At 42.0% G+C, this 14310-nt stretch overlaps 1 protein-coding gene across 1 annotated transcript in view; it reads right to left on the bottom strand.

The window, feature by feature from the left end:
* The window catches only part of LOC134360193 (myosin-4-like), a 40689-nt gene that overhangs the window by 968 nt on the left and 25411 nt on the right, over positions 1 to 14310 (bottom strand). Inside the window, exons 33-38 of the mRNA XM_063074241.1 lie at positions 12466 to 12669; positions 12251 to 12376; positions 11916 to 12086; positions 11533 to 11637; positions 8706 to 8801; positions 7936 to 8070 (exon numbers count right to left, since the gene is read on the bottom strand). Of these exons, the coding sequence (XP_062930311.1) occupies positions 7936 to 8070; positions 8706 to 8801; positions 11533 to 11637; positions 11916 to 12086; positions 12251 to 12376; positions 12466 to 12669 (837 nt within the window). The remainder of the gene's footprint in view (positions 1 to 7935; positions 8071 to 8705; positions 8802 to 11532; positions 11638 to 11915; positions 12087 to 12250; positions 12377 to 12465; positions 12670 to 14310) is intronic.

The following is a 14310-nucleotide window of genomic DNA, read 5'->3' on the forward strand; positions in this document are numbered from 1 at the left end:
CGAGGAAACGAATTGTAGTAGCAGAGATGCGGTTTTTGAGGAGGATGCAAAGAATATCATGGATGAAACGAATATCTAACGAGGATGTCATGAACAGAGCAAACACAAAAAGAGAAATAATGTATGAGATCATGAAAAGGCAACGTAACTTCATTGGACATGTGATTAGGAAAGAGGAGTTAGAATGCACGGTAATTATGGGAAAGATTGAAGGGAAGAAAGCAAGAGGAAGACAAAGACAAATGATGATGGAGACAGCAGCTAGAGAACCGGAAATGAATACCAATGAAATGATCCACTTGACCCAAAACGGGAATGTGTGGGCCATGGCAGTCAAAGCTCAAACTGGGCACGGCACCGGATGATGATGATAATGATGATAGGCATAAGAGAAAAATGATCTATTCCAGCTTCTGTTCATCTTGTTCTCATGTATTACAATGTGTATATTCATAATCGATATGCTTTTCAGTTTCACTGTCTCACATCTTATAGATTAGAATGTTTCCAATTTTGAATTTGAGTTGGTACTTAAATAACTACAATACAGTATTTAAGTTTAATTTTACAGTCCAAAATCTTTAAAAGAACTACCACAAATACATAAAACGTGCAGCTTATTTCTTATGAGATGGATGGTAATATATGCGTTATATGAATAAAGATTTGAAATGTTCCCTCAGAATCTTCATTGAATAATTAGCCTAGATTGAGAAAGACTGAGTGATTTTGATCACAATATCCCAACAACATTGCCAAACATTCCTATGGTATACAAAATACCCAATGTATTAGAAGGACAGATTTAGAGTATTAAATCAGCACAGAAACAGACTCTTCAGCTCATCTAGTCCATGTGTATTGTTATCCTACATTGTCCTATCAACCTGCACCTGGACCATAAACCACACTACTCCTCCTGTCCATGTACCTATCTAAACTTCTCCTAAATGTTGAAAACGAACCTGCATCCACAACTTCCTCTGGCAGCTCGATCCACACTTAGGCCATAACAGGAGCAGAATTAGGCCATTCAGCCCATGGAGTCTGCGCCGCCATTCCATCATGGTTGATCCCAGATCCCATTCAACCCCTTACACCTGTCTTCTCGCCATATCCTTTGATGCCCTGACCAATCAGAAACTATCAACTTCCACTTTAAATATACCCACAGACTTGGCCTCCACCACAGTCTGTGACAGAGCATTCCACAGATTCAGTACTCTCTGGCTAAAGAAATTCATCCTTTGTTCTAAGAGGTCACCCCTCAATTTTGAGGCTGTGCTCTCTAGTTCTGGATACACCACCAAAGGAAACATCCTCTCTACATCCACATCTCGTCCTTTCAACTTTCGGTAGATTTCAATGAGATCCCCTCCCCCCGCATTCTTCTAAATTCCAGTGAGTACAGGCCCAAAGCTGCCAAATGCTCCTGATAAATTAACCCCCTCATTTCCGGAAGCATCCTCGTGAACCTCCTCTGGACTCTCTCCAATGACAACACATCCTTTCAGAAATATGGGGCCCAAAACTGTTGACAATACTGCAAGTGTGGTCTGAATAGTTCCTTATAAAGTCTCAGCTTGTATCACCTAAGCAAAACTGTTGCCTTTCAGGTGTTTCTTAAATATTTCACCTTTCACTCTTAATCTATGACCTCTAGATCTAGTTTTACCCAGCCTCAGTGGAAAAAGTGTGTTTGCATTTACCCTATCTATACTCATACGTTTATATATCGCTATTAAATCTCCCTTTATTCTCTTAAACTCCAAGGAATTAATAAATATTCTATTCAACCTTTTTCTATAACTCAGGAACTCAAGTCCTGGCAACATCATTGTAAATTTTCTCTGTACTCTTTCAATCTTATTGATATCTCTCCTGTAGGTATATGACCAGAACTACACACAATATTCCAAAACTGGTCTCACCAACATCTTATAAAACTTCAATACAGCATCCCAAATCCTGTACTCAAACTTTCATTTATGAGAGCCACATGGCAAAAGCACTCCTTATGACCTTATCTATGTGTGACACACCTTTCAAGGAATTATGGATCTGCACTCATTAGTGCCCTACTGTTCACTCTGTAAGTCCTATCCTGGATTGTCCTACCAAAGTGCAACACGTCAAGTTCTCCTTAAATATTTTACCTTTCACCCTGAACCTATGACCTCTAGTTCTAGACTCACCCAACCTCAGTAGAAAAACTTGCATTAAATTCCATCTGCCATTTTCCAGCCATGATCCCACTACAAGCTTTGATAGTCTTGCTTGCTGTCCACTATGCCCCCATCTTGGTATTATGTACATATCTCATGATCCAGTTTGCCATGATATCATTCAGTTCACCATATTATCATCCAGTTCATTGATATAGATGACAAATAACAATGGACCCAGCAGGGATCCCTGTGAAACACCACTAGTCACAGGCCTCCAGTCAGAGAGCAACCATCTACTATTACGCTCTGGCTTCTCCCGCAAAGCCAATGTTGATTCAAATTTACTTCCTCTTCCTGAATACCAAGCAAAAGACCCCTCTTGACCAGCCTCCCATGCAGAACTTTGTCAAAGGCCTTGCTGAAGTTCATGTAGGCAACATCCATTGCCTTTTCTTCATCACCATTTATGGTAACCGCCTCGAAAATGCTCTAAGATTGGTTAGAGACAATGTAGCACACACAAAGCCATGTTGACTGTCCCTAATCAGGCCCAATCAATATAGATTTGCAAAAATATCTCCACCACAATCACCTTTAGCACAGGTACAGCACAAGGCCTTGTGCTTAGCCCCCTGCTCTACTTGCTTTATATCTTTGATTGTTTGGCCAAGTACAGCTTTAATGGCACATTTAAGTTTGCTGATGACACATTGTTTTTGATGAATCAAGAGGAAGAATCTGGAGGTCTATTAGCCAGTTCTCATTAAGGGTTTGGAGTTAGAAAGGGTCAGTAACTTTAAATTCATTGACATTTTCACATCAGAACATCTCAACTAGACCAGCACACAAGCAGCATCATGAAGAAGGCATGGCAGCACCTCTTCTTTCTTATAAGCTTGTGTAGATTTGCATGTCATTTAAAACTTTGACAAACCTCTATAGATGCATAACGGAGAGTATACTGACTGGCTGCATTATAGCCTGGTATGGAAATACTCATACCTAGGAATAGAAAACTCAACAGAAAGTGATGGATGCAGTCCAGTCCATCACAGGTAAAATCCACATTTACAAGGGTCTATAGGAAAGCAGCATCCATCATGAAGCACACTCCCCACCACCCCCGTCCCATCCAGGCTATGCACTCTTCTCACTATTACTATTGGGCAAGAAGTACAGGAACTTTCGCAAAGTTATCACAAGGTTCTGCAAAGCTATAACCCTACAACCACCAGACGCCTGAATCAGAGTAGATAACTTAACTGACTACAAATTTGATCTGATTCCACAACCTATGGACTCACTTTCAAGGACTCTGCAACTCCTGCTCTCAGTGTTATTCATTTACCTATCTATTATTTCCACAATTCATCTTCTTTTGGACATTGGTGGTTTGTCTTTCTTTGTTATATGTAGGTTTCACAAAAATCTATTGTATTTCTTTATTTTTCTGTAAATGCCTGCAAGAAAATGAATCTCAAGATATATATAATTTTTGATAATACATTTACTTTGACTTTGATTGTCTATCCAAATACTTACATTTCCGGTCCTTCATAATACCTTCCATTAATTTACCAACTACTGACATCAGACTCACTGGCCCATAATAGTCTGCTTATTTCTTGGGCAATGGAACAATATGAGCTGTCCTCCAGTCCTCTGGCACTTCACCCATGACTAAGGACATTTTAAATATCTGCCAGGGCCCCTGCAGTTTCTGAATTAATCTTGATAGCACATCTTGTCAGGCCCTGGGGACTTTTTCACCCTAATTTGTCTCAAGACAGCATGTACTCCTCCTCCGTAATCTATAAATTGTCCATGACCTCACAACTGTTTTTGCTCAGTTATGTAGAATCTGTGTCAACGTCTTGAGAATCAGAATCCAAATCAGTTTTAGTATCACTGGAATATGTTGTGATATCTGTGTAGGTTGGTAATTACACCTCCTCCTCACTGACGATCAACACTGGCGCACCTCAAGGATGTGTGCTTAGCCCACTACTCTACTCTCTCAATATCCATGACTTTGTTGCTAGGCAAAGCTCAAATGCCATCTATAAATCTTCTCAGATGGAGATGAGAGGGTGTACAGGAGCGAGATATACCAGCTAGTTGAGTGGTGTCATAGCACTCAACGTCATTAAGACCAGGGAGTTGATTGTGGACTTTAGAAAGGGTAGGATAAGGGAGCACAACCCACTCCTCATAGAGGGATGAGAAGTGGAGAGAGTGAGCAGTTTCAAGTTTCTGGGTGTCAATATCTCTGAGGATGTAATCTGGTCCCAACAGCTATAAAGAAGGCAGCAACTATATTTCATCAAGAGTTTGAGGAAATTTGGTTTGTTACCTGAAACACTCGAAACTTCTACAGAAGTACTGTGGAGAGCATTCTGCATTCTGACAGGCTGCGTCACCGTCTGGTATGGGGTGGGGTGGGGTGGGGTGGGGAGGGCGGCAAGCGCTACTGCACAGGAGTGAAAGAAGTTGCCGGAAGATGTAAAATGAGTCATCTCCACCTTGGGTAGTAGCCTCCATATATCCAAGATATCTTGTCATGCCTTCTTTGTAATCGCATCAATATTTTGGGCCCAGGATAGATCCGTGGAGATATTGACACACAGAAGCTTGAAACCGTGCGCCCTTTCCACTTGTGATCCCTCGATGATGTTTGGAGTGCATTCCCTCAACTTCTCCTTCCTGAAGACCTCAATTTTTCAACTTACTGACATTGAGTGCAAGGCTGTTGCTGCGATACCACTAACCAGCTGACCTATCTCACTCCTGAACGCCTCCACATCAGCATCTGAAATTAGGTTTTGGAGCTTGTTGCGTGCTACTGAGGGTATGAAGGTGTTGAATGTTGAGCTGTAATCAATAAACAGCAGCTTGACGTAGTTATTACTATTGCACAGGTGATCCAAGGCCAAGTGGAGAGCCAGTGAAATTGCTCTGCTGTAGGTGGAGATGGGTAGGCAGATATTTAAAATGCCCTTAACCATGGGTGAGATGCCAGATGACTGGAGGATAGCTAATATTATGGTGAAAGGCAAATTACAGCAGGCTGGGGTCCTTGCTTAGAAAGGAGTTGATCCTATCCATGAACAAACTCTCCAAGCACTTCATCACAGTAGATCTGAGTGCCACTCAGCAATACTCATTGAGGCAGCTCGCCCTGCACTACTTGGCCACTAGTTCAATTTTCGCCCTTTCAAAACAAGTGTGAACCTCCGACGGCAGCAGTGAGAGATTGGAAATGTCCTTGTAAACACTCCCACCAGATGGTTGGCACAGGTTTTCAGAGCTCTACCAGGTACACCATCGGGGCCTGATGCCTTGCAGGGACTCACCCTCTTGAAAGATGAACCGACGTCAGCCTTTGAGACAGAGATCACAAGGTCACCAGGTGCTGCAGTGATTCATATAGGTGGAGTTTTATTCTCCCTTTCAAAGCAGGTATAAAATATGTTGAGCTCATGCAGGAATGAAGCAGCACACTTTGCTTCACTTAGGAGAAAATAATAGCCTGCGGTCTCTGCCAGAGCTGATGAGCATATGATTCAGTTATACTCTGGGAACAGATGTACACCCAGCTGATCAGATTTTACAAGTGTGGGCATGGATTGATGGTGGCATAAGTGCATTGGCTCCTCTGGTTCCACAGGTGATATGATTAAATACAGATGCAAAACATCTGGTTAACATCTGCCCCATCTCTTTCAGCTTCATGCATAGATGACTATGCTGATCCTCAAGTGGTCCAATTTTGCTCCTTGTTCTCCATATATAGTACTGTACAAGATATATATAGATACACACACACACATGCATACAAATGTTTGTACATACACACACATACACACACTGTAGCTAGGGTGGCTTTTGCACAGTGCTGTAGTAACTTCATGTATTGTACTGTACTGCTGCCGCAAAAAAAAACAAATTTCATAACATATATGTGATGGTGAATCTGATATGGGTCTCTGTTGTGGACTGAAAATGAGAAGGGGACTGGGAGGGTGGGATCATGGGTTGGAAAAGGTGAAGTGTAAGGGGAGGGAGTGGAAAGCACAGGAGAGGTATTCTGGAATATCAATAAATTAATTGTTTGGAATCAAATGACTTTGCCTGGTGTCTCTGGGCTGGGTGCGCAGGCCCCCACCCTGGCACTCCTTCTCTGCCACACCCCTCCCACAGTGCTGCACGCTTGCCATTCCAAACATCCTTTGCTCCCACCAGATTTACAAACTCATTCTCCACTCCATGTTGACAAATATAATACCATGCCAAAGTCTCAGACACCCTAGCTATATGCACCTAAAACTTTTGCACAGTACTGTATCTGTTGAATCCTTTGGGATTCTCCTTCTCCTTGTCCATCAGAGTAACCTGCTGTCTTCTTTCAGCTCTCTTGATTTCCATCTTACATTTTCTCTCGCTTTTCTTATACTCCTTGAGCGCCTCATTTGTCTACCCCACCGCGCCCCCCCCCCCACCTTTTTATTCAGGCATCTTCTCCCTTCATTCTCAGTCTTGAAGAAGGGTCTCAGCCCGAAACATTGACTGTTTATTCATTTCCCTTCATACTGCCTAACCTGCTGAGTTCCTCCAGCATTTTGTGTGTGTCACTTTGGATTTAAAACATCTGCAGACTTTCTCATGCTCATCATTTGTTCCTTGCTGCCAGTATCTGCTCCACACCACTGTCTTGTTAACCAGGGGCACAATATCCCTCAAACAACAAGGTTCCCAAAATTTCTTAGCCTTGCCTTTTAATCTAACAGGAACATACACGCTCCATACTCTTAAATTTCTCCTTTGAAGTCCTCTCACTTTCCAGGCATTTCTTTGCCCATTGCCACACCACCTCTAATTTTAGTTGTTCCTTTAATTATGAATAAATAAACCATATTAAATGTATCTCATTTTCTCTATCACACACAAGAAACAGCAATCTTTTCAATCATACTGTAGAAACAATGAGAAATCCACACATTTTTAGGAACAAATGGAGATTGCAATTAATCATTTTTGTCTATAATATTGGATAGTCAATAAATTTAGTTACAAATTAACATCAAATAAAGTGGATAAACAAGTATATAGATTGCAATGATTTTATTTTTCTTTCATTAAGTGATAAAGAAATTCACATTATGCTGATTTCCTGTAATCACTCGTGAATTTCCATGTTGGGCTCACTCTTCACCTTCTAGTACTTGCTGCAAAGAAAAAATATAAGTAACAGTTACACAATGATTAATGTTGCAACTATTAATGATACTTTGACATCTGTATATAATAATGTTGTCAAAATGAATGAGAACGCTTAAGCTGGGCGTGCACATCAACTTTGGTAAGAAGCAGGACCACAACAAAATTAATTTCTCCAAGGTGTTGCTTTAGTTGTTCTTTTTTCTCCTGCAGTTTATCTATTGTCCCTTTTTATTTCTATACCCAACTAATCTAATCTACCTCAGTTTTTAATATTTCTTTTTACTTATCCTTGAAGTGTCATTGGTTAAGGATTTAGTTCATTGTTATGCTTCCTCAGATCTTAGATACCTTATTTTTCTACCTATACCATTATCAGGTTGGACTAACCATGTGAGCAAAGATACTTTGAGATGAATTCATGGACCAAGTCTAACTTACTGTAGAAACTATTTGCTGCCCTGTTTCAGTAAAACCTGGTACAGTAAACCCTGGCCAAGTTTTTCTACATTATTTCAAATCTTATGCAAAGTTATATTGCACCCATTACCTTGCTGACAAAATCACGGCTTTTAGCCTTAAGCTTGTTCACTTGAGACTCTGCAATGTCTGCACGTTCCTCTGCCTCTTCTAGTTCATGCTGTACCTTCCTAAATTTGGATATGTGGACATTAGCCTGCTCCTCCTGCAAGTGAAAGGGGAAAGAATCATTAAAGATAGTCCACTGCATTTATGGTTCTGAAAGAATCTTTTTTATTTAAACAAGCATGTAAGCCCAAGAAGGAAATGCAATTTTGTAAGGTGTTTTTTTAGCATTTTGGGGACAAAGATTATACAATATAATTCAACCACTTCTGTATTTAGCGGGGTATAGTAATTACTTCAAGAAGGTAATCTGACATCACTTCAGTTTGGCACAGCAGCAGGGCCATATCTTGACCTTCAGCTTTCTGGTGTACCTACATTACAAGCACTATTATAAGGCGGAGAATCAGTCTGTAGCAATGTAGTAGCGACTGCACAAGGTTATCAGGCTGGAATTTGTTGGAGAGGTTCAGCATAGCAAAGGCATAAGAGCAATCAGTACTATTTTCTTCAGAGTCATGAGTAGCTGATATATGTCAGGCTTGCTCTGTCTAGAAATTAAGCCCCTGTGGTTTTGCTAAACAGACTTTATACTGCGGGATACAGTACATCTAAAATTCATAGTCATAGATACAGCATGGAAACAGTTCTTCATCCCAATGCTGATTGCCAACAACCCATGACACTAACCCAGTCCTTTGTTTTTTGCTTACATTTTAAAGCAAAATAACTTACAGCCTCCTCAGATTGCCGTTTATAGTTTTTAACTTTAAGTTGCAGCTTGTTAACCAAGTCTTGAAGTCTCAAGTTATTCTTTCTATCTTCTTCACTCTGTGTAGAGAATTTATACACATTTCAGTTCTGAATACATGCATAATGACTATATGCATAACATGCAGAAAGTGTGCTTTGTTTTACAAGGTTAAACATAATTAATAATTGCTCCATTGATTCTGAGTTTTTTTTATTGTGATATGAAGCAAAAAGATCCTAAATCTCAAGTTCAAGTTCATTTTCATCTGACTGTACATGTATACAACCAAATGAAACAATGTTCCCCTGGACCATCGCGCATCCACAATATATATCACACGCAGCACATAACTTAAAATATTACTATCAATAAATAAAATATAACTGAAAATCATGTAGTGCACAGCACAGATAAACAGTAAACAGCTTGGTGTCCTTGTGATGAGACCTCGGTGGTGGCAGCGTATTCATTAGTCTCACCACCTCAGGGAAGAAGCTGTTACCTTTTCTAGTAGTCCTAGTCCTGATGCTTCTGTACCTTCTTCCTGTGTCAAGGAGCTTGTGGGATGGGTTGTAGGAATTTCAACAGTGCTTCAGGCCTGTCTTCTGCCACACTCCTGGTAAATGACACAAATACTGTGGAGGGAGACATCTATGATGCTCTTGCTGGTTTTTACTAAGCTCTGTAGGATTTGTGGTCCAATGTCTTGGAAATTCCATATCACACTATGAAGCAGCCAGGCAGGACCCTCTTGATGGTCCTCCTGTAGAAAGTTGTTAGAATGGGGCAGGGAGCCTTGCAAGCCTCATTCGCCTCAGATAGTGTAAATGCTGTTGTACCTTCTTGACTTGTGTGGAGGTGTTGTGGGTCCAGGTTAGATCATCTGCAATGTGCACACCAAGGAACTTTGTGCTCTTCACTCTCTCCATGGCAGAGCCATTGATTTGCAATGGAGAGAGGTCATCCTACACCTCCATGAAGTCCACAATCATCTGCTTTGTCTTGTCCACTTTAAGACCAGGATCGTTGTTCTCGCACCATTTGACAAGCCTCTCTACTTTCTCTCTCAATGCTGACTCATCATTGTTGCTGATGAGGCCAACCTCATAAGCACATCAGTGAACGAACGATGAAACGGTTTGAGCTGAATCTGCCAGTGCAGTCGTGAGCCAGCAGCGTGAACAGCAGTGAGCTGAGAACACAGCCCTGGGAGACATCAGTGCTCAGCATGATGGAGCTTGAGATGTTGCTAGCAACTCAGACTGACTGGGGTCTTTCATTAAGAAGTCCTAGATCCTGTTATAGAGAGGGGTGTTGAGTTGCAATAAGGACAGTTTACCCACTGGCCTCTAAGGGATGATTCTGTTAAATGCTGAGCTGAAGTTGATGAAAACATCCTGGTGTATGAGACGTTCTTTCCTCTGTGGGACAGGATGGAGTGGAGGGCCGAGGCTATGGCATCTTCAGTGGACCGGTTTGAGGTTTGGTGAACTGGAAGATGTCCAATATAGCAGGAAGGTGGGATTTTATACAATCCATTACCAGCTGCTCAAAGCACTAAATTACAGTTTTCTCTAAATATTAGCCTCTCTCTATATAGGCCTTTGTTTTATATCTTGCTCCTCTCCTAGTCCTGTCTTGTAAACTGCAAAAACACTCCACTCTCCCTCTAGTTTTGAGGAATGGTAAATAATCTAAAACATTGACTGGTTTTTCTTTCTGCTGATATTTGTTGACTGAGTTCCTCCAGCATTTCTGTTTCATTTCTGCATTAGTTGATTTTGCAAGTTGATTTTGACCTGACAAGTTAAAGAGACCTCTGCTGCCAAGAGATATACATGAATAATAACTTGAATAGTGCAATACTGCGGGCATTACATCATTCCAAATGGCTTAAGGAAGCAGTGAAAGTTGAAAACTGATGAGAACTAAGTAAAAGATATGAATTAAGGGATTAAGATCAGGGGATCTTGAGAAAGCAACACTGCAGACTGTAACATTGAAATGGCAATCTGCTAGCCTCCCCTCTTGCTGTGGCAGGAGCAATACCTCTCTCTCCCTCATTAGAGAGAGAGGGGGCCTGTTGGGATGCTGAGATGATGGGATGGACATTAGTTTGTGATGGACTTCAGATCATGGTCTCTGGGGGCTTGCTATTGCTTGCATACTGGGTATGGGGGAACTGATGCTTTTTGATGGTACAAGAGCGGAAGGGAAGGTTGATGCTTTGCTGCTGTTTGCGTGTGGGAGGGGAGTGGGGTTTTGGAGTTATAATGCTTTTCTGTCATTCATTCTTTGGGGTTCATTTTTTCTCTCTGCTGTGTGGATGTCTGCAAAGAGTCAGGATCTCAGGTTGTATACTGTATATGTTCTCTGACATTAAATTGAACCATTGTAGATGGCCCATTCTTTGAAACAGAGTTTCAGTGTGCACCAATCAAGGAAGCCCAAGGTTAAACATTCTACTCTAATTTTATAACCTCCAATTGAACAGAACAGAAACTGAAGCTGCATGTTCTCTCCGTGGCCCTTAAGTAGGGCAAAGGGAATTAAATGGAGTGAGAACCTTTATTCTATGCCCAAAGCCAACTATTAAAAAGCACAGGTTCGTGGATGTCAACCAAGAACAAATTTGGATCAAATGATATGGTTTTAAAAAATCTCCAAACCGCACTGGATAAAGTTTCATGAAGAACAGGCACCATTTCAAAAATCATATCCCGGGTACAATGAACAGTTTTGGAGGAAGAGGGGTGGAACTGTATGCTATTAATGGAATGAAAAACAATTCAGCTTAAATCTCACTACCTGGTAGGTCAGCTCCTTGAACTTCCTTTCAAACTTGTGAAGACCTTTATTTGCATCTGCACATCGCTTTTGCTCGGCTTCAAGTTCACCCTCAAGCTCACGTACCTTTAAAGAAAATAAATGCATGAAACCAACTGGAAATGTGGAACATTATATACCAGCTTTCTATATTCAGTTATAAGTTAGCTTCTCTTTAATATCTCATTATTCTCCAGGACAGTGATAATTGCAAAAGAAAGCAAGTAAATATCATTATTTGTTTTATTGCACTAGTTATTTATTATAGTAACTTACACTAATTTTATGTCTTTGCATAATTTCACATTCTATAAGTCAGTAATAAAGTCTGATTCTGACTCTGTGTATTGTTCAAATATCCGTACCCTGGCCTCCAGTTTCTGGAGCTGTTTCCTTCCACCTTTCAAGGCGAGCTGTTCGGCCCCATCCAGGCGCAGTTGCAGGTCCTTCACAGTTTGATCCAGGTTTTTTTTCATTCTTGCCAAATGAGCGCTAGTATCCTGCTCCTTTTTCAATTCTTCTGCCATTATAGCAGCCTTGCAATGACATCATGAAACAGTATGGTCATAACTGGCTTACAGTACAGAAAAGGAATATCCTAAAGTGTGTTTGAAAGTAGCGTCTACTTCATGTTAAGAATAATTTTACATGATCAATTTCATAATCTTATGCTCTTATAACATTGAAACAACAGTCTTACATCTGTTATGGCTTTCTTTGCTTTCTCTTCTGCGTTTCTTGATTCTTGAATGGCATCCTCAACCTCAGTTTGAAGATGGTTAATATCAATTTCAAGCTTCTTCTTGGTATTAATCAGGCTAGTATTCTGATGGAAGAATTCATTGCATATTTTATATTCATCAACTGAAGTATTGCACACCCAGGAAGTAGGAAATATTGCTGCCCTCTCATTACCTGAGTATGTAGGAGCTGTACACGTTCACTGGCATCAATCAGTTCCTGCTCAGCCACTTTGCGTGCTCTTTCTGTTTGTTCAACAGCTGCTCTTAGCTCTTCAATTTCTGCAAGCTGTAAATTGCACCTTCTTTCAAGCACAGCCATCTGCTCCTTTAGTTCTTCTTGGCCTCTAACAGCCTCGTCAAGGTGTAACTGGCATTCCTTAAAACCAAATTATTGACTGATATTAGCTAATTGCTAATATAATTCTAACCAATAGTATTTTAAACATGATTGGCATCTGTTACCCTTCTACAACACAAAATAATCTGCAGATGCTGTGATCAAAGCAACAGTTTCAGTACACTGGATGAACTCGGGCAGCATCAGTCAGAAACGGTAAGTCGACGTTTCGGGCCGGAACCCTTCGTCAGGACTGAAGAATGAAAGATGGGGAAGGATTTGAAGAATGCTTGCAGCTTCAGTTGAAAGACAAAGGGGTGGGGGAGGGGAAGCATTGACATCATAGCCCTGAAAACAATGGGTGGTAGAAGAAGGAGGTGGAACCATGAGGGAGCTGGGGGAGGGGGTAGAGTGAAATAGGGATAGAGGAAGTGGGGGGGAGGGAATTACTGGAAGTTGGAGAATTCTATGTTCATACCAAGGGGCTGGAGACTACCTAGACGGTATATGAGGTGTTGCTCCTCCAACCTGAGTTTAGCCTCATCATGGCCATGTATGGACATATCTGAATGGGAAAGGGAAGCAGAGTTGAGGTGGGTGGCTACTGGGAGATCCTGTCTGTTGTGGCGGACGAAGTGGATATGCTTGACGAAGCAGTCCCCCAATCTGCGTCAGGTTTCACCGATGTAGAGGAGGCCGCACCGGGAGCACCGGATGCAATAGATGACCCCAACAGACTCACAAGTGAAGCATTGTCTCACCTGGAAGGACTGTTTGGGGCCCTGAATGGTTGCAAGAAATGAGGTGTAGGGACAGGTGAAGCACTTACGCTTACAGGGATAAGTGCCGGGTGGGAGATCCGTGGGGAGGGACGTGTGGATATAGGAAGTCGTGGAGGGACCGATCCCTGTGGAAAGCGGAGAGGGGTGGAGAGGGAAAGATGTGCTTAGTAGTGGGGTCCTATGGAAGGTGGCGGAAGTTGCGGAGGATAATGTGCTGGATCCGGAGGCTGGTGGGGTGGTAGGTAAGGACAAGGGGAACTCTGTCCCTGTTGTGGTGGCGGGAGGATGGGGTGAGGGCCGAAGTGCGGGGAATGGAGGAGATGCGGGTGAGGGCATCATTGATGACAGCAGAAGGGAAACTACGATCCTTAAAGAAAGAGGACATTTGAGATGTCCTGGAACGGAAGCCTCATTCTCGGAGCAGATGCGACGGAGACGGAGGAACTGGGAATAGGGAATGGCATTTTTGCATGTGGCGGGGTGGGAAGAGGTATAGTCGAGGTAGTTATGAGAGTCAGTGAGCTTATAGAAGATGTTGGTGGACAGTGTGTCTCCAGAGATGGAGACCGAGACATCGAGAAAGGGGAGAGAAGTGTCCGAGATAGAGTAAGTGAATTTGAGGGCTGGGTGGAAGTTTGAAGTAAAGTCAATGAAATTGACGAGCTCAGCATGGGTGCAGAAAGCAGCACCACTATAGTCGTCAATGTACCGAAGGAAAAGTTGGGGAGCAGTAGCAGTGGCTCTTCCAACTTTCTTCAGACTAAGGGTGTAGCTATGGGAACTCGCATGGGACCCAGCTACGCCTGCCTCTTCGTTGGTTATGTGGAACAGTCTGTGCTCCAGACCTATTCTGGTACTGCGAGTTCCCATAGCTACACCCTTAGTCTGAAGAAAGTGG

Source organism: Mobula hypostoma, chromosome 22 (genome assembly GCF_963921235.1).
Source record: "Mobula hypostoma chromosome 22, sMobHyp1.1, whole genome shotgun sequence".
Taxonomy (NCBI): Eukaryota; Metazoa; Chordata; class Chondrichthyes; order Myliobatiformes; family Myliobatidae; genus Mobula; species Mobula hypostoma.